This window comes from Cervus canadensis, chromosome 7 (assembly GCF_019320065.1).
Source record: "Cervus canadensis isolate Bull #8, Minnesota chromosome 7, ASM1932006v1, whole genome shotgun sequence".
Taxonomy (NCBI): Eukaryota; Metazoa; Chordata; class Mammalia; order Artiodactyla; family Cervidae; genus Cervus; species Cervus canadensis.
This window is the reverse complement of record NC_057392.1, coordinates 70,093,607-70,114,975: the sequence shown is the minus strand read 5'-3', so window position 1 is coordinate 70,114,975 and position 21,369 is coordinate 70,093,607. Positions and strand designations below refer to the sequence as shown.

At 37.8% G+C, this 21,369-nt stretch overlaps 1 protein-coding gene across 3 annotated transcripts in view; it reads left to right on the top strand.

Moving 5' to 3' along the window:
- Positions 1-21,369, top strand: part of FNDC3B (fibronectin type III domain containing 3B) — a 352,029-nt gene that overhangs the window by 165,003 nt on the left and 165,657 nt on the right. For all 3 annotated transcript variants that reach the window (XM_043473729.1, XM_043473727.1, XM_043473728.1), the window contains exon 4: positions 21,146-21,222. In XM_043473729.1, coding sequence (XP_043329664.1) covers positions 21,146-21,222 — 77 coding nt within the window. The remainder of the gene's footprint in view (positions 1-21,145; positions 21,223-21,369) is intronic.

Here is a 21,369-nt window from a genome sequence, read left to right as displayed (position 1 = left end):
TGCCCTTCTTCTACATCTGTTTTTATCTCAGAGAGAAGTTCCATATTTAATTCCTTGGAAGTTACTATAAATAGATTGAATTACATTGTGGCTAATAGGTAGGTGGGTAGTAAATTTTGTTCAGCCCTTAATTGGCATTTTTATTTTAAATATGAAGGTAATGAGTCACTATCCAGTATCTTAGTATAAAATCAGAATGTTTATATATTCATGTATGCTGTGTATGAAAAATATATAGAAATTATTCAGCCATTTATTTCTTTATGATGTGATGAGGGAAAGAGAAGGATAAGACTTGGAAAGAATGTTTTTAGACTAATTTTTACTACTGTAAGGTAATATGACTATTGACAGCATAATTAATTTTTCTCAAGGGATTATAGGGCTGTTTGAAATTGGCCAGTTTAAAATGATTTTTTATCTTTAGGAATTATATTTATTGCAGCTCATGAATGCTATGTTGAGTAGTTACTGGTCATCTGAAAAGGTGCACCAAATGAAGAGGAAGTCATATGGTTTCTGAAAAGGAGTCAAAATAGTGCATGAATAATGTAAGGCAAGTTTTGTCATTCATTTCTGAGAGTCTATCAAAAAGAAAGTTTGTTTAGAAGTGTATTCTAGAGAGTATATTTCAGAAAATCAGTTATTAAAAAAATGTAGGTCATGCTGTATTGTGATATTTTATGTGGGTTATAAACACTAACTAAATTAACAATTTTGTGCGAATGTGTTGAGCACATGAAACCTGGCCAGAAGTTTTAGAATTGCTCTAAAATGAGAATGTGTTCAAGTTCTTCTTTTGAGAGAGAAATTATGACCAAAAAAGTAGCTCAGCTTTCTACCTCTTCTGATTACTTCTTTTGTTTTGGCCTTCCTTGCCTTTGTTAATTTTATTTTATTTGACCTGAGTCTATTTTGCCTGTTTGGAATCTGTTTTTGAGGGGTTCACAAACTCCCCACAAAAGAGCTCGTTAGAGAGTGGTGACTTTACATCTAAAGAATTCCCAGCCCCTACTTTCTGAATGACACCTATGATCACTACTTTAATATTCTAGCAGCTGCCATCTAGTAGTTTTCAACAGTCTTTTCTGCCTGGTTTAGGATTAGTCTATAAATTGCAGCTAAGATGTTAATTTGTGTGAAAACCTGGAGAAATTGGAAAACTTATTTGGTGTTACTTTGCTTGATAGCCACTTGAATGTTGAAGTAGCATAACATTTTAGCACTTGCTTCCCAGTCATTGAGTAAATCATTAAGAAACAATGAATATCAAATGAAACATAGAATCCACAGAGGGAAAAAGTGACCAAAGCACCCTGTCAGATTTGGCTACTTTTATTTTTGTATATATGCTTCAGATTGTTAGGTTTCTGTTTGGTAAATTTTGATAGGCTAGACTGTCCCAGATGTATTGAATCATTTTGTGAGTAGTGAATTCGGTAAAATTAGGACATTGAAAGATAACAAAATAAAACATTGTCAGTAACACTGATTCTTTTTCCAGGGTCTTTAGAGAAAATATTTGCTTTTTAACTTCCTGGTAAATCTCATCTTGTAAAGTCCAGGTTAGGACCATACACTGGTACTTAAGATCTGCATCTTTATTTATTCCTTTACTTTGGCTGACTTTAATGAGAATATTGTGATGTGAGCACATGGGATGAAGAAAACACAGGGAGAGATGAAGCACGAGTTAAAGGCATCTGGTATTTCTCCTAACTGCTGGAGAACCATAGTTGTCAGAACGTTAATTACTATGCGGTCATAGATTAGATCGACACACTGTCCACTGTCAAAAGTGGCTTTTTCAAAACATGAATATGTGAATTTATTTTATGCCCCTCCCCATATAGCCTTCATCCGGAGGTGTGGGGAGTGGAAGTGAAGGGAAGCAGATGGGAAGCAAATGGAGGAGATAGATTATAATATATATTTTTTTAAGCAGAAAGTATTGTTTATTCCATTACAAGAATGAGACTAAGAGGGATGCAGGACTCTTTAAAACATGGGGTAAAGCAGTATTTTCATTATGTTGAGAATGAGTTTTAGGAACACATACATTTGTAAGACTTGGCATTTTAATGTGAATCATATATGTTGCTGAGTCCACGGGATGACCAAACCTTCCTAACACTGTTTGTTCCCAGTCTGTCCAGAGATATAAAACCTTTTTTTTAAAGGAATTTTCTTTTTTTTTTTTTCAGTTTGCTAAACAATTGCCCTGAGAGTCCTGAACCAGTGGTTTTGAATACTTTGAGAATATGAGGAAGCTAGAGATGCATGGCTATTCTCAGAAATCATCTTCGGTGTTAGGTTAATGCATAGTGAGATTTGCCAGTCCTTCCAGGGGACAGTGACCTGCTTTTCTCTGAGGAACTTTCAATATTTAGAAACTATAAGTCAATTTATACTTAAGTAAAACAAATGTGTTAGTTATAGGAATACTGAGTCCAACTAACATACAGTGAATCTGAATTTGAAGTTAATGGAGAAAGGAGAGGGGCAGAATATTTATTATAGTAAGCTACTCTGTAATTATAATGTGGAAGATTTTGTGCAGGAAATGAGTTTTGGTAGTTTCTGGGACATTAGACTTGAAGCTGGCTCTTATGATAAATCCAAATTGGGTTGTTAGTGGAAATTTTGTGATAGTGTTCACAAAGCTCTTAAACATCCATTGGACCATTGGATAGGTCTAAAGGTTGGGACTATGAATTTTCTAATTTCTTTTAGTTTCTTCTCAGACTGTACCATATCTCATGAATTTTAAAGGATGCATTTCTACTCCCATTTTAACACCCTTTGAATTGTCATGCATCTTTAAATGTCAATTAAAGGCAACATTTTTTTCTTTATTAGTAGCAAATAAAATTTTTTGATGGTATCATAGACTTGGTGGAATATGATATTTATAAAAATATGCCCCTATACTACACACAATAACTTGCATCATTTGTTTTTCTGCTTCTTACTCTGTCGGGCCACAGTCGAGATTCTAGACTTTGGACCACTAACAAACATAGATGAATTTAAATTTAATTGAACCTCACTAGTTGAGAGATCTGTAAATTGCTATAAGCGCATCACAATATACATATAATTGCTAACAGTTCTCATGAAAAACCTGCAGAGTGGTGTAAAATGAGAAAGCGAGTTCTTGAAAAAGGAAAATTTTGTTTTTTTAAATAACAGATTCAAATAGAATCAAGAATCTCTGAGAAAACCTTTCCAGAATATTTCACAGATTATATTGGCACTTTCAAAATATTCATGAAATTTACCAAAGTTGGAAGGTGGATACATGCCTTTGTAGGTTATAAGCTATTATTTTCATTCTTTTTCTTGGGTAGGGGAGCTGGTTCAGGAAGTGATGGAATAAAGGCCATCAAAATTGTTGATATTTTTCAGTAAAATGAATCACTTTCATACTGTTTTAGGGCTTAAGAAAACCTAAGTATTAATTTTTTCATAAGATTCTATATTTTTGTGTAGTATGTTTAAAAAAAAAATCCTTTGTAGCGACATACAAAAAATGAAAAAATTTGCATGCAAATACCCAAAAGGGTGTAAAAGTTGAAAAGAATAAACAAACGTTTTAGGGAAGAAAACATTCTCTTTTCTGGCTCAAGTGAGAGAAACATCAGCTGAGAAGTTATCTGCTTTTTATTAGTAGATGTGTTACCCATGTGTAGAATTGTTGTCATTCTTTATATACGTATTCTTAAGAGAGTTGAAATTTTGCAGCTGACATATTTGTATAAGTTGGGATTGAAAATGAGAAAGTATCTTGATTATCGGATGTGTAATGCCTGACTATTCTGTTGCAAAAACCTTTGGGTTATAGTTGTAGATAATGAGACTACTTAATACGAGGTGAACTTTGTTATAATTTCATATGATAATACACTTAAAACAAAAAAACATATAAACTATAATACCTAGATGATTTCATATAATATCATAAAAACTTATTCATAGCATATAAATGTGAAGATATAAATATTTAAGTAGTGACTATAATGCTGATTCTAATACTGGTGATCTCAATAACCTAGTACAATTTAAAATGAAAAAAACAAACAAACAAAAAAAGGAAAAAAACAATGAAATCATAGTCTCCCTTAGGTTTGAACTTGGCAGTACTCTGTTGTTCGGGCTTTGCCTGACTCCTCTTGTGGGTTGAGTTCCCAGCTGCAGAGGCTCATGGGTCTCCAAAGGCATGGAAAATTCAGAGATTCATAGCTCAGTTGGTAAAGAATCCACCTGCAATGCAGGAGACACCACTTCGATTCCTGGGTCGGGAAGATCCCCTGGAGAAAGGACAGGCTACCCACTCCAGTATTCTTGGGCTTCCCTTGTGGCTCAGCTGGTAAAGAATCTGCATGTAGTGTAGGAGATCTGGATTCAATCCCTGGGTTGGGAAGATCTCCTGGAGAAGGGAAATGCTACCCACTCCAGTATTCTGGCCTGGAGAATTTCATGGACTATGTAGTCCATGGGGTTGCAAAGGGTTGGACACGGCTGAGTGACTTTCACTTTCATCATTGGTGAGCTGGCCATGGTGTGGATGAGAGACTGCTAGTCTTCTGCCTGAAACAGACTTGTTGACTGTAAACAGACCAGGGCAGTGATGATTCTCCACATCTTGTGCTTAGAGTGATGGAGTGTATGTTTTTAGAACCTAAGTTTAAAAAAGGTCATTGACAAGATAGGTTGTTAGGATGGCCAGTGGGGATGCAGTTAGAAGCCACATCACAGAAGGAGAGGGTAAAGAAATCCCAAATGGTTTTGTCTTTGGGAGGCCTGATGAGATTTAACTCCCTAAGTATCTGAAGAATTGTTTTATGGGACTGAGATTATATTTAGTCTGTAACACTCTGAGGCACAGAATTCAGATTTCTACTTATTAAAAGGGAGAAAACCATTATCAGTTAAGATTTATAAAAAATAATTTGCTGAGAAAGTGGATTCTATATTATGTAAACTATTCTGGCCACCTACTAGAGATTTTGATCAGCAGTTCAAGCCTTGAGTTAGGAATTGAACTCATTCAGTTCAGTTCAGTCACTCAGTCGTGTCCAACTCTTGCAACCCCATGGACTGCAGCACGCCAGGCTTCCCTGTCCATCACCAACTCCTGGAGCTTGCTCAAACTCATGTCCATTAAGTCGGTGATGCCATCCACCCATCTCATCCTCTGTTGTCCGTTCTCCTCCTGCTTTCAGTTTTTCCCAGCATCAGGGTCTTTTCCAATGAGTCAGTTCTTTGCATCAGGTGGCCAAAGTATTGGAGCTTCAGCTGGGGAATTGAACTGAATGACCTTTAAGATGGTTCCCACCCCTGAGGGAATTTTGATTCTGTGATCTTGGCTGTTAACTAAAAACAGTTACAAAGAGTTTGTCAAATGTTTTCCCTGTTTATCTATTTTTAGATGCATAGAGTTTCATAGTAAACTATTACTGATGCCTGGTAATCATATAAATAAATGCAATACTTGTATAGACTGCTTCTTTTATTTTTGAAATGATCTCAGTTCATTTTTTATTTTTTAGATTTATTTATTTATTTTATTCATATATTTTTTGGCTACACTGGGTCTTTGTTGCTGTGCACAGGCTTTCTCTAGTTGTGGCGAGCGGGGGCTACTCTGTGGTTGGGCTGCACCGGCTTCTCATTTCGGTGGCTTTTCTTGTTGCAGCACATAGGCTCTTGGAGAGCAGGCTTCAGTAGTTGTAGCTTGCCAGCTCTAGAGCGCTGGCTCAGTAGCTGAAGTGCAAGGGTTCAATTGCCAAGCAGCATGTGGGATCTTCCTAGACCAGGGATTGAACCCATGTACCCTGCATTGGCAGGCAGACTCTCAGCCACTGGATCACCAGGGAAGCCTTAGACTGCTTCTTAATAGAGTGTTTATTATTTTGTGTTACATGAAATTCTGTGGTTTTGTTGTTGCCATAGGAGTATAGTAATAGTTGCTTTATTATGCTTTATTATGACTAAACTGGAGGAGTATTTTTAGCCAAATTATAGTCATCTTTGATCTATATTTAATTAAATACCCATTAATTGGATAAAATTTATGGAACTTGGCTGTCTTTTTTCCGCTCTTCACTTTTAAACATTGTGCTGAAATTACGACTAAGCTAATTTGACTTAAAGTAAGTACAAATGAGATGTGCTTCAAGGATCTTGGATGTGCTTACTCTTTTCTCTTACTCTTTTATTTATTTTATTTCATTCTTTCTAGGTTATTATTCATCTGACTGATTCATAGGACATCTGTATCAAAGCCAGTGGGGTATATAGGTTAAGGATGAGGAAGGTCGAGCTGGTCAGCCTGTGAAAGGAAACAGATTCTAGAGGTCTGGAAATCAACATTTTCAAAAGGCACCAGAGATTCTAACGTAATTCACATTTGAGGCTCGTTTTTGTGTTCAGTCACTCAGTCGTGTCCGACTCTTTGTGACTCTATGGACTGCAGCACACCAGGCTTCCCTGTCCTTCACCATCTCCAGGAGTTTGCTCAAACTCATGTCCATTGAGTTGGTGATGCCATCCAACCATCTCATCTTCTGTCGTCCCCTTTTCCTCCCTTCAATCTTTCCCAGCATCAGGGTCTTTTCAAATGAGTTGGCTCTTCCCATAAAGTGGCCAAAGTATTGGAGCTTCAGCCTCAGCATCAGTCCTTCCAGTGAATATTCAGGATTGATCTCCTTTAGGATGGACTGGTTGGATCTCCTTGCAGTCCAAGGGACTCTCAGGTGTCTTCAATACTACAGTTCAAAAGCATCAATTCTTCTGTGCTCAGCCTTCTTTATGGTCCAGCTCTCACATCCATACATGACTACTGGAAAAACCGTAGCTTTGACTATACTGGAAGGATTTTAGGGATTGTCAACTAATAGTTCTCTTCTACAGTCTGCAAGGATAGGCCTAAATGACATCAATGCTACTCTTCTAGAAGGGAGCATGGAAATCATTGGGTTTCTTTTGGGTTGCATTTGAGGCATTAACATGCACAGTTAAGTGACTTACCCAAGGCCTTATGGATTGGATCCCATATCTCACTGAGCTTCAGTTGGTTTTGATGGAGTGTGTTGAAGATCAGAGTTTTAAGAAATACCATTTGAAAGCTGAAGTGAACCATTGACCAGTGTCTATATTACTGTAATGCTTTTTTTGAGTTGCTGTTTTGAGTATCATACGTGTGCTCTGATCACAGACCTTCTAATGCATCACATGGAATTGGAAAACAATTCAGTAGAGATTAATTGGGACCATGTATTTTCTGGGTGTGGTTTTTCTGCATGGTTTGAATTTTCTCCTCAATCCATCAGATTATTTCCTTCTTTTGTGTTTTTGTTTGTTTTTGTTTTTCCTTCCTCCTTCTTCCATATTCGATATCTGTCTAGTTCCTTGTTTCTTTTTGGAGAATGTCAACTTGCTGCCCCTAAACTTTCTTTCTCCTTGTTAAGCAATCTTCACTCTGTTCTAGCAATACATTGCCTAACAAACCTGACCTCATATCTGTGACCAAGAAATTTTTAACCAGATATTTGTCATTGTTTTACTCTTCTAAAAGTGAAGGTGATCACTTAGTAAGTATGAGGCTTAAGGTGTATCTCAGTAGAAGGTCTTCAGAGACTTGTGCATATGGGAGTTATCTTATAGGTGATATCACGGGGAAGAGAAGTCACAAAACAATGGTTTCTAAAAGACAGTGATGGAGAAGAAGAGCTTGAAAAAGACTTATTCACATCTTCTGATACTCACAGTTTAATCTGAGTAGGGATGTCTGAACTGGAAGGGTGTAATGTGAACATTTTGCCTTGAAGGGATTTATGAGTTGCTCATGTTTGTATATTGTGGTTATGTTGTTTAACCGTTGATGGCAGTATAAATGAAACCACTGTTTTTTGTTTTTCATTAAATATATTTGATAATTCTGCATTTTCCTTTTCTTATCTATCCCTGTAGACCTGGTCTTGGCTATTCCTGATTGGCTGGTAGTTGAGTGGGTGAGAGAAGTTTAAAATTTATCCTTCTCTTGAAAAGCTTGCTTTTTTTTTTTCTTTTTAAAGCTCAGGAAGAACAGCGGTTAATCAGTTAGGAGATCTTTCTGGTAATCTATTCCCCAAGCTTAGACTCTCTGTTTTCATTTGTCTCAGGCCCCTTTGTAAATGAAGGGTTGGTACTTGGAATTGTGGCTTACTTAAGAAAATTTTTTTGTTTGTGATGCACCAGTGTGCTAGGACAAGAAAGCATCTATGCCATAAAGCAGTCGGCTGCCCCTCAAACAGTAACTGTGTCAGCTCATTTTTATAGCTGAGAAAATAACCAGCCAGAGTGATCCAGCCGTCCTACAGTTACTTGGAGGTGTTTACTGACTGCCTTTGATCAGACTTCAAATAGGAGAGTCTAATCTATTTGTAGTTGTTATTTACTGTCAGTCTCAGCCTGCCCTTTATTTTTCACATACAAACAAAAGAGTAAATGCAACAAGCTGTGTAAACATATCTGGTCTATAGGAACTCTCACTTACTCTCTTGGCCTCCTCTGCATGGTTTAGGTAAGGTAGACGTTAGAACTATAAACTGAACTAGTCATCTCAAAGCCCCTTATTAGGTCCCAGCCACTGGGCAATTTAGAGGATTTTTATTAGCAGTCACAACATTTTTGTAAAATTAAGTTAATTTCAGAAGATTGCCAGTCTTCTGTTGAGAAGCAACTTCCAACCTGACCTGTGTGATTGTGAATGAGCAAATACAATAACCTTATAGACTGGAGGAAAAATGGCATCATTTTTCCTGGTAGATAAACTGTAGATAAACTGTAATTTGTGTTCTATGGATTAGTGTTTTGTTTTTGTTTTTTTTTTCTATTTCCATAATAGCTATTAGTTTTCTTTAGCAGTTCTGTGCCATGGATCCCAGACATTTCTCTTTTTTTTTTTTGAGGTACATGAGTTAAAAGAACCAAGATAGTAAGCCATGTGGGGATGCTGTCAATAAAATTCCTTTAGAATGTTGTTAAAGGCTTTCCCTTATGGGAAGCATGCTTCTGGTGGGGGATGGACAGGGGTGGAAAGCAGAAGAGCCTGCCTTGAGGGCAATTAAAAGGGATCCTCTGTGGTTGACTTAAAACCTCATCAGAGCAATGGACACTTGAAACCCCATCCCCACCCCACCCCCAAATATATTGTGTAATAATATGATGGTAAAGCTATACATTATTATTTGTAATTCAGCTTTCAGGTGGGTGATGTTTAAATGTTCTTTGATTTCTAACAGATGGATAATGTAAAACAGCTCTTGAGAGGAATGCAATCACATACTGTTGTCGGGTTAATGACTCAGTGCTATTTTCAAACTTGTCCCTCTTCAGCATGACCTTGGAGTTGTAAGGAAGTGCAAATTTGCCCCTGAGTTCTTCACAGAGTTATGAACTATTTGCTGTCCTGCCTTTTATTTACTGTTCTGTCCTTCCCTGGAGAAACAGGCTTGTTGGTCAGCCAAATAGGGTGGGAATTGAGGCTTGGGTAGGAAGAGTGGACCGCGTTTTACTCATCCCTGGGTCAAGAAGATCCCCTGGCGGAGGAAATGGCAACTCACTCCAGTATTCTCGCCTAGAAAATCCCATGGACAGAGGAGCCTGGTGAGCTACAGTCCAGGGGGTCGCAAAGAGTCGGACATGACTGAGTGACCGGGCATGCACATTCCCTTTCATAACCCTTTCTGAGACCAGAGAAGGCTGGTAAGAGAATGAGGGAGACCCGTTTAAAATACTCAGGGTCACAGCGAATAAGGTCTGCCCCTTTCCTGCTGGCACAGTGTGTAGTTGCTGTCTCTGCCATTGCCCTTCTAATGCATAATCTTTCTTCTGATTTTTTTCTCTACAAAATTAATAGACTTATATCCTAAAAACATCAGTTTGCATTTTATTTCAGTACATTTAAAATGAAATTTTAAGTACTCTGCCCTAGTAAATTTTTACCTTCAGCAAGACTCTCTTGGAGTGTTCCACTGAACTTACACTCACCCATTCCAACTCAGTTTTTTTGGCAATTTCCTCTTGAATTAGTTATTAGCTGGAACACCAGTTCTTGGGCAAAAAGGGTCCTCATTTCCCTCAATAAGAAAATGTGACGGGCTCTCTGATGTCCTTGATGGACATAGAGAAAACATGCAAGGAAAGATTTCCTTCAAAAGGCTTTGCAGTGAATGCCTTTTTTATGACTTTAATTTTGCTGTGAACTTTTGCAGAGACTTCTCTTTGTAAAATATCAGGAGCCCATTCTTGGTATTAATGAGTTGTATTTGTATCATTCCTCAGAGCTTTGAAGTTTATAAGGTCCTGGTTTAAGTATAAATAAGGAAATCCATGGATTATCTTCCATTAAAACCTGACATTAAAAATCAAAGACAGACTGAATCTTAGTGTTCATTTAGATAAGTTTAACTGGGAGGATGATACTGAATGTTTTCATCTGTGGACTGAGTAAGTTATATTCCAAGTTTGAATAGGATGAGAAAGTTTAGCATGAAAAGCAGGGCCCTAAGACCTCGGAAGGTCCAGTTTCAGCATCAGGCTGGATCTATGAACTCAGCATCCTGTGTTTTGGTTGCCCAAAGATGAACCTTTGGAACCATTTTTCATAGACCTCCTATCTAATTCTTCAATCAGTTCTATTGCTGGACTAGATTCTTACCAAATGCTCATGCAGTTTGAGATGTCTGGGCCGTGTGCCTGACTCCATGCCGAGCTACACAGTTATCTGTCAGAGACATCTCAGGCCAGAAGCAGGACCGAGAGCTGCGTTCCCGCACCGCCCCCCACCCCACCCCCGGGCCGCACTTCTTTGCACCTGTGCATTACTCATTCCGCATGCCATTCTCTCCATAATTACGAACAGAAATCCTTGTTCTCTTCAATGTCATTGTGTCCTTGGCATCCTGCTCAGGGTCTGGCAGCTAGATCGGGTTCAGCAAAGGTTTGTTGAACAAAACAAAGCAGCAAGCAGGACTTCTAAAATCGGGAGTTGAAGGCTGTATTACTGGCCTCTCTCATGACATCGAATGTCGTTAACAGTCTTAGAGCTTGTATTTCTGTAGCCCTGACTGTATTTATTTTTAAGCTTCTTATTTTGTGCTGGGGTATAGCCAAGTAGCAATGCTGTAATAGCTTCAGGTGAGCAGTAAAGGGACTCAGTCCTACATATCTGTTGTTGTTTAGCTGCTAAGTTGTGTTCGACTCCTTGCGACTCCATGGACTGTAGCCTGCCAGGCTCCCCCGTCTGTGGCATCTCCCAGGCTAGAATTCTGGAGTGGGTTGCCATTTCCTCCTCCTCCAGGAGGATCTTCCCCACCCAGGGATCTAACCCAGGTCTCCTGCATTGCAGGCTGATTCTTCACCGCAGAGCCACCGGGAAAGCCCCCAGCCACGCATACACATGTATCCATTGTCCCGCAGACTTCCCTCCCATCCAGTGTAGCCCTGAATTTAAATCAAGTTCTTCTTAAAACTGTGTTAGCCATCGTGCCTGTTGTGAATGGATTCACTAACTTCCTTTACCATTCATGCCAGTCACTGGGAGTTTTAAATATGCTCCTTCTACCCACCGTGGATGATTATTGTCCAGCTCCAGTGCTCTTGGCCTCTAATAAGACAAGTGCTGCTTGTTTATGTAGTAGTTAGTAACATTTCTGTTGTAGAGTCTCCTATGTGGTGTTTAATCTCTTACAGCATCTTGTACAATAAATGTTTACTGAATTGAATGTAATAAAATATAAACTAATACAGGAAAATCACTCTATAATCACTCAATAAGTATATAGATTTTGTTAATATTTAAACCTTAAAAAAACTTGATAAAGTAGATAACTCAACTTTATTGAAACTAAGGAACATTGGAATTGATGAAATTTAATCTACTGTGAGATTAAACTCTCTACTCCTGATGCCCTTATAACAGCTAAGTAACAGAACAAGTTTAAAGAGGAATATTGGGAAAGAAAACGTTGCATTCAAAATGGGAAACATACTTAACTAATGTCGCACCTTCTTGTTTTTTGAATGGGTAACTGTGAAGATGGTGGTTTCCCATTATTTATAAGTTCTATCAGCAGCTCAGTTTTGTGAGTGGTTACTTCAGGAAGACTTCAGCAGGAATATTTTAGTCCCTGGGCAATTTGTTGTTATGGTCACTTGCTACTTTTAAGGACAATGCTGAGCCAGACTAGAAATTCTTGTAATAAAGCCAGTGTCAGAGAGAAGTAGAGGATTGACTTTCAGAAAACAAAGGCTGATCTTCTTATTTATAGAGTTGTCCAGACATTTAGAAAGTTAGACACCTGCAATTTTCTAAGGTTTCCTAGAAATTATGGAAGGATAACAGGTAGTTTTGGGAGAGGTAGGGCTAGTAATTAGGGATGGGAAAGTAGATTACTATGGCAAAGCAGCTATCTTTCCCTTTTAAAGAAATTTGTTCCTTGTTTTTTAATCAACATAATTCATGTATCTTGAGTGCATTATTTTTTAAAAGGAGAATATTATTTTAAATTAACAAGATGGAAAAACATTTTTAGAGGAGAAAATGTGAAGGGCAAAACAAGTGACTCGCTCATTTGAGAGCTCATGTAACTCTTCATTTGTCTTTCTGTTGCTGCTGTTGTTCAATCACTAAGCTGTGTCCAGCTTTTTGCAACCCCATGGACTGCAGTTTGCCAGGCTCCCCATTCTTCACTGTCTCCTTGAGTTTGCTCAAACTCAGGTCCTTTGAGTCAGTGATGCCATCCAACCATCTCATCCTGTCGCCCACTTCTCCTTTTGCCTTCAGTCTTTCCCAGCATTAGAATCCTTTCCAGTGAGTCAGCTCTTCACCTCAAGTGGTCAAAGTATTGGAGCTTCAGCGTCAGTCCTTCCAATGAGTATTCAGGGTTGATTTCCTTTAGGATTCACTAGTTTGATCTCCTTGCTGTCCAAGGGACTCTGAAGAATCTTTTCCAGCACCACAGTTCGAAAGCATCAGTTCTTAGGTGCTCAGCCTTTGTCATGGTCCAGCTCTCACATCCATACATGACTACTGGAAGAGCCATAGCTTTGACTATACAAACCTTTCTTGGCAAAGTGATGTCTGTGCTTCTTGTATAGGCTGTCTAGGTTTGTCTTTCTGATAAATTCTCTATTAACCTCTTTGTTCATATTGTATTTCTCTTCATGGCACAATGTTAAAGTTGTTTTTAAAATAACCATTATTTGACCAAGTACTATACTGGGCACTATATGCATCAATACAACTCCCAGTCCTTGGAGCAACCCTTGAAATTAGTTCTTGTCCTTTTTTTTATTTGTTAACTCAGAAAACTACTGATCTGTCAGAGAGATTTTAAGTAACTTGCCCAGGGTCATGCTAGAAAGTGATAGAGCTCACATTCAAACCCAGGCCTACCTAGCTCCAAGGGTTTTCTTCCCGCACTGCTCAGATTCTGCTCTTTCCAGTCTGTTTCCTCTCTGGCAGGATGACTGGGGGAAGTAGTTACAGATTGGAGAGACCAGTACATCTGAACCAGAGAGATGTGCAGTCTGTACCTGACTGCATATGGGAATTACACTTTGAGAGAGAGAAAAAAAAAATGACTTTGCAGCAACATTTTAAGAAACAGCAAAACTTACTCCTGAAGGAAACCACACTGAGCTAAAAACTATAAAAACTGACTTCCAGACCCTATTGTTCCATCACCTGCCTGATGCTCAGCTTGCATCTGGGCCACACTGAGGCCCTCACAGTGAGACCTCTCCCAAATCCTGAGGGTCTTCTAACAGCTCATTTCTGTAATCACTAACATGTTCATAGGATGATGATCATTTAAAATCTTGCTGAATTTAGACAGTGCCTGAAATGCATCCTTGTGTGTGTGTGTTTATATATCTATACCCCATAATTAGACCATCAGTCCCTTGAGGACTGAGGATGCAGCTTACTGGTATTTTGCATAGCACAGTGTCTAGAAATAGCATCCTCCCCAAAATTAATGTACGAGTCATGAAATGTGCTTTAGGAGATTTGTGTTCAGTTGCTTTTTGGTGGTTTACCCCAGTTTTACCATCTTATAGTTTTTTGGTTATATACTCATCATGTAACATTATTTTAGAAAACTTAAATAATTATTAAGGTGAAATTCATATAATATTAACATGAACTATTAGATAAAATTAGCTATTTTAATTCATTTGCATTTAGTGCATTTGCGGTGTTGGTCATTCACTTCTTTCTAGTTCTAAAACATTTTCATCACCCCAAAAGGAAACACTTTGATATTTTAAGCAGTTAACTTCCCAAATCATTCCCACTGCTCAGCCATCAGAAATTACAGATCTGAGTTTCATCTCTGATTTATTTATTCTGAATATTTTATGTACATGGAATCACACAGTATGTGACCTTTTGTGTCTGGCTTCTTTTTTTTTTTAACTTTTTTACTTAGTTTAATATTTTCAGCCTTCTAGCATCTATCAGTGCTTCATTCCTTTTTATGACTGAGTAGTATTCCCGCGTGTGTATTATATCAGAGTGTATTTACCCATTTTCCCCCAAATGGACATTTTGGCTGTTTGTACCATTTGACTGTTGTGAAGAGTGCTGCTGTTTTTGTGTGTTTGTTTGAATCTCAGTTTTCGATCCTTCTGGGTGTATTTTACTTAGAAATCATATTGATGGGCCGTATAGTACTTTTCTGTGTAGCTTTTTGAGGAAGAGCCAAACTGATTTCCACAGCAGCTGTACCATTTTACATGACTACCAGCAATTGTGCAAGGGTTCCAGTTTTTCCACATCCACACCAATACTTATTTTCCATTTCTCTGAGAATCGATGTTATAGGAGCTTGAAGCAGTGCCTCATTGTGGTTTTGATTTGTTTCCCTAATGACTAATGAGGTGGTGAGCATCTTCTCATATTTGTTGGCTCTGTCTTCTTTGGTAAAATGACTGTTTAGGCCCTTTATTCATTTAAAAAACTGGGTTGTCTTTTTGTTGAGTTGTGAGAATTATTTCTGTATTTGGGATACTAGTTCCTTATCAGATACAGAATTTGTAAGTATGTTTTGCCTGTCTATTAGGTTGTCTTCTCACTTTGTTACTTATGTCCTTTGCAGGAGGTTTTTAATTATTATGAAGTCCTCTTTGTTGTTTTTTCTTGTGTTGCTTGTAGTTTTGGTGTCACATCTAAGACTCCATTGCCAAATGTAACATTATGAAAATATAGCCATGTTTTCTTCTAAGGGTTTATGGTTTTAGCTTTTATATTTGGGTCTAACTTTTGTATATGATATTAGGTAGGAGTTCAAGTTGATTCTTTTAGTCTGTTTGAGGCCTCTTGTAGTTTCATATGAATTTAAGGATTAGCTTTTCCATTTCTGCCAAAAAGACTTGGAATTTTGATAGAGATTACATTGACTTGGCTTCCCTGGTAGCTCAGCTGGTAAAGAATCTGCCTGCAATGCTTGAGACCCTGGTTCGATTCCTGGGTTGGGAAGATCCCCTGGAGAAGGGATAGGCTACCCACTCCAGTGTTCTTGGGCTTCCCTTGTGGCTCACAGCTGGTAAAGAATCCGCCTGCAATGCTGGAGACCTGGGTTCGATCCCTGGATTGGGAAGATCCTCTGGAGAAGGGACTGACTTTGTAGATCACTTTGACTTAGTAGATCACTTTGAACAGTGTTGCCATCTTAATAATACTGTCTTCCATTCCCTGTCTTTGTTTAGGTGTTCTTGGGTTCCACTTCTTCAGGTCTTTTACTTTCTTTCAGCAGTGTTTTGTAATTTAGGTGCGGAAGGCATTCACCTCCCTGTTTAAATTTATTCTTAGGTATTTTATTCTTTTGGATGTTGCTGTAAATAGAATTATGTTCTTAATTTCCTTTTCAGATTGTTCATTTCTGGTGCATAGAAACATAATTGACTTGTGTGTTGCTCTTGTACCCTGTAGATTTATTGAACTCTTTTTTTAAATCTAATAGTGTTTTGTCTATGGAATCTTCTGGATTTTCTGTGTATAGGATGATGTCAACTGCGAACATGGTTTTACTTTTTCCTTTCCAGCTTGGATGCTTTTTGTTTTTCTCCCAGTTGTTCTAGCTAGGACTTCTGGTTACATTGTTGATAGTGATTTTGAAGGTGGGCATCCTTCTCTTGTTCCTGATGTTAGGGGGAAAGCTTTAATTTTTTCACCATTGAGTGTGATGTTTGCTGTGTATGCTTATTGTCTTTTAACCAACTTGAGAACTTGTTAGAAACTCTGACTCTTAGGATCCACCCCATATCTTCTGATTCTGAAACTACAGGAAGTGGAATTTAGTCATCTGGATTTTCGGAAACCCTCTGGATGATTTTGATGTGTACTAAAGTTTAAGGACCACTGCACTAGAGTTTAAGCTTAGGTTAGGACCTGTGTTTTATCTCTCTATTCTTTTTAGTCCTCATATGGGATAAATTAGTGTTGAATAACTTAAACAACAACAACAACAATGTTCGCAAAGTGCCTACATAGTCTGTTAACTTGTCTACATGTCTCAAATCACCATAAATAACTGGAGATTCGTTATTAGACATTCACAAGATTCACCAGAAGACCTCACATTTTGTATTTAGTCTTAGCCCCATGCATGGCAAACAGCGCAAGTGTACTTTTATTTAGGCTGTTTGTCTTGGTAATTGCTTTCACCATAATTATCTGGTTACCTACTAGCTGTGGTCTTATCCTTATGACTACTTCAGCCAGCATGAAATTCTCTTCTAGCTATTTGGAAAGATTTGGAGTCTTTTGTTTTTAATAGGGCTTATTGGATATCATCACATCCCTGTTTTGCCCTTGTTTTATTTTTCTCATTAGTTTTCCTTTATCTTGCTATGCTGTGCCCTCGGTCCTCTTACATCCTTTTTCCCTCTTTCATTCTTTTTGAACAAGATAATATTTAAGTTAATAAGCTAAGAATGTAATCTAGTGCTACTAATGACTATTGTTGAAACTAGCCATTTGGACACATAGGTACCAGTTTATATGCAAATACAGTAATAACATTCTATTTATTAGTTGTTTACCTACTGGTGAATATTCAGCTCATAAAAATACAATACATTTTCAAAATGGCAAAATCGTGGTATAATTAATTAATTATAGCTGGTCTATTTCTGAGACTGGTTTAATGATAGTTGATACCCTGGATTCCCATTTTCCACCACTTCTAGGTGTCTGAACCTCATTTGCACATCCTCCTCCAGTCAAGAGTCAATCTAGTTAACTCTTCTCTCAGGACAGAATATTCTGAGTATATTAATAGTGTCAGAGCCAGGGGTATCTCCATGTGGGAGCTGTGTGGGGTCACCAGTAGCAGGGAAGAAACATAAAGTGAAGTAGAATGGGCGTACAGCCTTGGTGGGGGCATAGCTCCATGAGCTATGTGTGGCCCTAAAAATACAGCATTGCTGGACTTCCCTTCAGTCTCTTTAATATGAGAATAAAGTTGTAGGATCCTTGCATGAATTACTATTGGTTGAATAATTAAGCCATTCTCCAACCTTTCTTGTTCACAGTTTGTCATAAGTAAATGAAAAATCAATTCGCTAACAAATGCTAGCAGACTTTTAAGATGTCAGACCATGTACATGAATATTGCAGTTAAAAATTTTAATGACTATAAATGGATCATAGTTCTTATTTGCGTGTCACATCTTATTCAATGAAAAAGGCTGAGGCGGGGGTGGGTAGGGCAGGTCTTGACTGTTGAAGTCACAACCTAAAAGCTGAAATTGATCAAATTTCCCAAGACATTTTTTCATGGAATTACTTGACTTTTAGCTAACATTCTAATTCCAGTTCTAGAAATTGTACATGTGGCATCTTTTATCTGTCCGTGGAAGAGCTCAGGTGGTCTGTAGCTGAGCTTCTTAATTAGTTTCTCAAAAAAAAAAAAACAGACAGTATTTTGAAGGTGTACGTTTGGATTCAAAGTATTTCATCTATGTGTGTGTGTATTTGTGTAGACTTACCTTTATGTGCCAAGAATGTTTAAATAAAGAGGGTTTGAGATATCTTAAGTGATTAATTTTTTTTTTTCAAGTTTAATAGATCGATGATTTCCCAATACAGTCAAAGAGGAAGTTTGTTTGGAGACTGTGGCTTTTTTCCCTGCCTCACATATTCTGTGTTGGTGGTTTGAATAAGGAGAGAACCATTTGCCACTGTATTCTCATAGCTATATCCTTGAAATCTTGTGTCATGAGATCGCCAATTAAAAAATCAAAAGGTATCTAGTGATTCTAAAAGTTTAGGAAGAGAAGTTTGTATTTTAATTAGGAAATAATTATAATAGTATAAGGAGGTTCTCAAACACAAACAGTTGAGCAGAAGCACTTAAACTCATTGATTGGCAGGTAAGTGTTTAGGAAGACAGTGACTTTTCTCATACCACCACAGTGAAAAGGGATTTTATTTTGCTAGCTGTTAAACTCCTGAATGCCTGAGGGGTGCAATGGTTTATTTCAGAAAGGAGTGAAATCTTACGGTTCCAAGGCAGAGCTGAGTTTCAGAAACCATTACTGTATATTTCGCAATGCTTTTTGAAAGGGTTTTGATGACAGTGACAAGAGGAAGGGGGAACAAGCATGGTAAAGTCATTTGGCTACTTTTGAAATCAAGGCCAGGAAGAAAACATTTTCTGGCTGTAAATCACTGACTTGTCTTACATTCTTTAAAGCATTTTATACAAATGACTTTAACAGTTTTAGGGGTCTTGCCTGGGGTTAAGAGACTGTTTGTCTGGTATACAGTTTGGTGATTAAAAAGTAGTACTTTATTAAGGTGGTGGCATTTCTGTTCACACTCCATACTGTCAACTATTTGATATTTGTCTGATGAGGAAGTTATTGCTGTTAAGTCAGTGTTGTACAGAGTATATGCGTGTTGATTTTATGTGTTGCAGGGACATGCACTTTAAAAAAAAACAGTGCTTAAAATCTAATTGTAATGAAAGAACAGGAGAAAACAAAAAGCTATAAATAAAAGAAGAAATCGTAAGGATTGCTAACATTTTGATGAGTGATTATTGTGCCATGCACTGCCCTAAGTGCTTTTGAATGAATTACTGAATTTAATCTTTAAACCCAGTCCTGTGAGGTAGGAATTGTGGTGACTCAGATGGTAAAGAATCTGCCTATAATGCGGGAGACCCGGGTTCAATTCCTGGGTCAGGAATTTCCCCTGCAGAAGGAAATGGCAACTCACTCCACTATTCTTGCCTGGAGAATTCCATGGACAGAGAAGGCTGGTGGACTACAGTCCATGGGGTCACAAAGAGTTGGACGTGGCTGAGCAACTAACACTTGATAAGTGAGGCTCAGAGAGGCTAAGTGAATTGTTCAAGGTTACAAAACCAGTGTGAATAGTGAGCTGGGAAATGAAACTAGACAGAGGGTGTGCTTGTAATGCCTGCTTGTAGATCTGAGTTCATTGACCCTTGTATTGCAAGGATAGTACTCAGGCTAAAGGTAAAATAGTTGCTTATGATTTTTTTTAAGTGAATCAATTAAAATAAAAATATATAGTAAATACCTAAATGTCTTAATGGCTATGGCAAAAATGCTAAAGCTGATAAGAAGGATGAATTTGGAATGTGCCTTTGGATGGATGATGTATTAGTTTGACTCATACTTAAAAATACCTTGGGGTCATGGAATTATCCTTTCTTATGCCACTGTCATCCTTTGCTTTATCTGATTCCCAGTGTGTTACAGTGTAAGAGACTGCTGTGGTATTTGGTACGTATTTAGATTATCAGATAGTTCAGAGCTTTGGCACGTTGTACGTGAAGTTGCAGTGACTCAAGTCATATGGAATGTTACATGAATATTGGAATCTTTTCTGCCCTTCTTCTTTATATTTTTTCTATATGTGCAGACCTTTCGATGGGCACCCCGACATCCCTGTTCCTCCACACTTTCCCTGAGAAGTAGTTCTAACAGTGGATTGTACTGTGAGGTGACAGGTACATTGTGCTTATATGTAAATACAGCACTGGGTGCCAGGGTCTGTCTGCTTTTGCCAAGAAAAGCGTATTTTTCTTTGTTTTTGTTACAGCAGGGCAATTTTCATTGCCAGTGGCACAACACACATTAGGAGAAAGCAAATAAACAACACAGGGCACTTGGAGCCAGGAAGTCACATCTCAGACTTGGAACATGGCTTTGGATTGACGTTTGGGATGTGGGTTGCTAAATAGGGGAGCCACCTATCAAGCTGAAAGCCTGTAACCTGAGGTCGTACTCTTCCAGGGAAACTATTTAGTCACAGAATCTTTGGAAGGGTGTCAGAAATTGATTTTGATGTTATGACAGTTAGTTTCCTTGTAATTAAATATTTAACTCAAAGTATGTCTTAGGTAATTGATGATCGCCTTGCCTTTCATTGTTTGCCTTAGACATGCCATTAACATTTGTTGCATTTAATATTTTGAAACTAACCTTTTGTTAATTGAATGCTTTACTCTGAAATAATCCAATTAAATTTTGTATGAGGATTCCTAGTAGTAGTAGTGCCTAGTTTTAAACATGGTCTATTTTTACCCCCTTCCTTATCAGAGATATGTCAAATTCAGTGGGTTTGGAGTATTTTTAAAGGTTTCTTCTATGTCAAATTAATGGCGTGTTACAGTAGCTTGCTGAAACAATAATCAAAATAAAAATTTTAAAGCCAAAGCTTTTTTAAAGCAGAAGAGGTAAACTCAGTTAAAAATTTACTTGCTTAAGCGTGTATTAATAGTACATTCTTTTAAAGTCAAGAAAGGAAAATTTTTGCCCCACTTTGTTAGAATACTCTTACCTGTGCAGCTTTAGTTTACGGAATTTGAGGCTTTGGGAATAATTAAATCTTTATAAAGATATTCATAGAGGTTTTCCTCCTTCCCAGCCCCTTGACTTATGCAACTGGAGAATTCCTTTTCATCCATTTCGGATTTAAGGCACGAGATACCAATTATTGAAGAGAAAATAGTCAAAATAATTCTCTTCAGTTTTGATAATATTTAAACATACCAGTGATTGTTTTGAATAATGTATATTTCTTCAGCTGTTAATATCTTACTCCTTCCTCTTTTAGGACCTGCTGAAGTTCCCATGATGTCACCCAATGGATCCATTCCTCCCATCCATGTGCCTCCAGGTTATATTTCACAGGTAAACCATTTAATAGACTTCTCTACCCATTGTTGGCCCTGTCACTTCAAAAGAATATATGGCTTCAAAGACTCATCCCGGGATTAATTTAGTTAGGAGAGTGGTAGAGTTGTGGGATGTTTTTGTTTTTGTTTGTTTTGGCTTTTT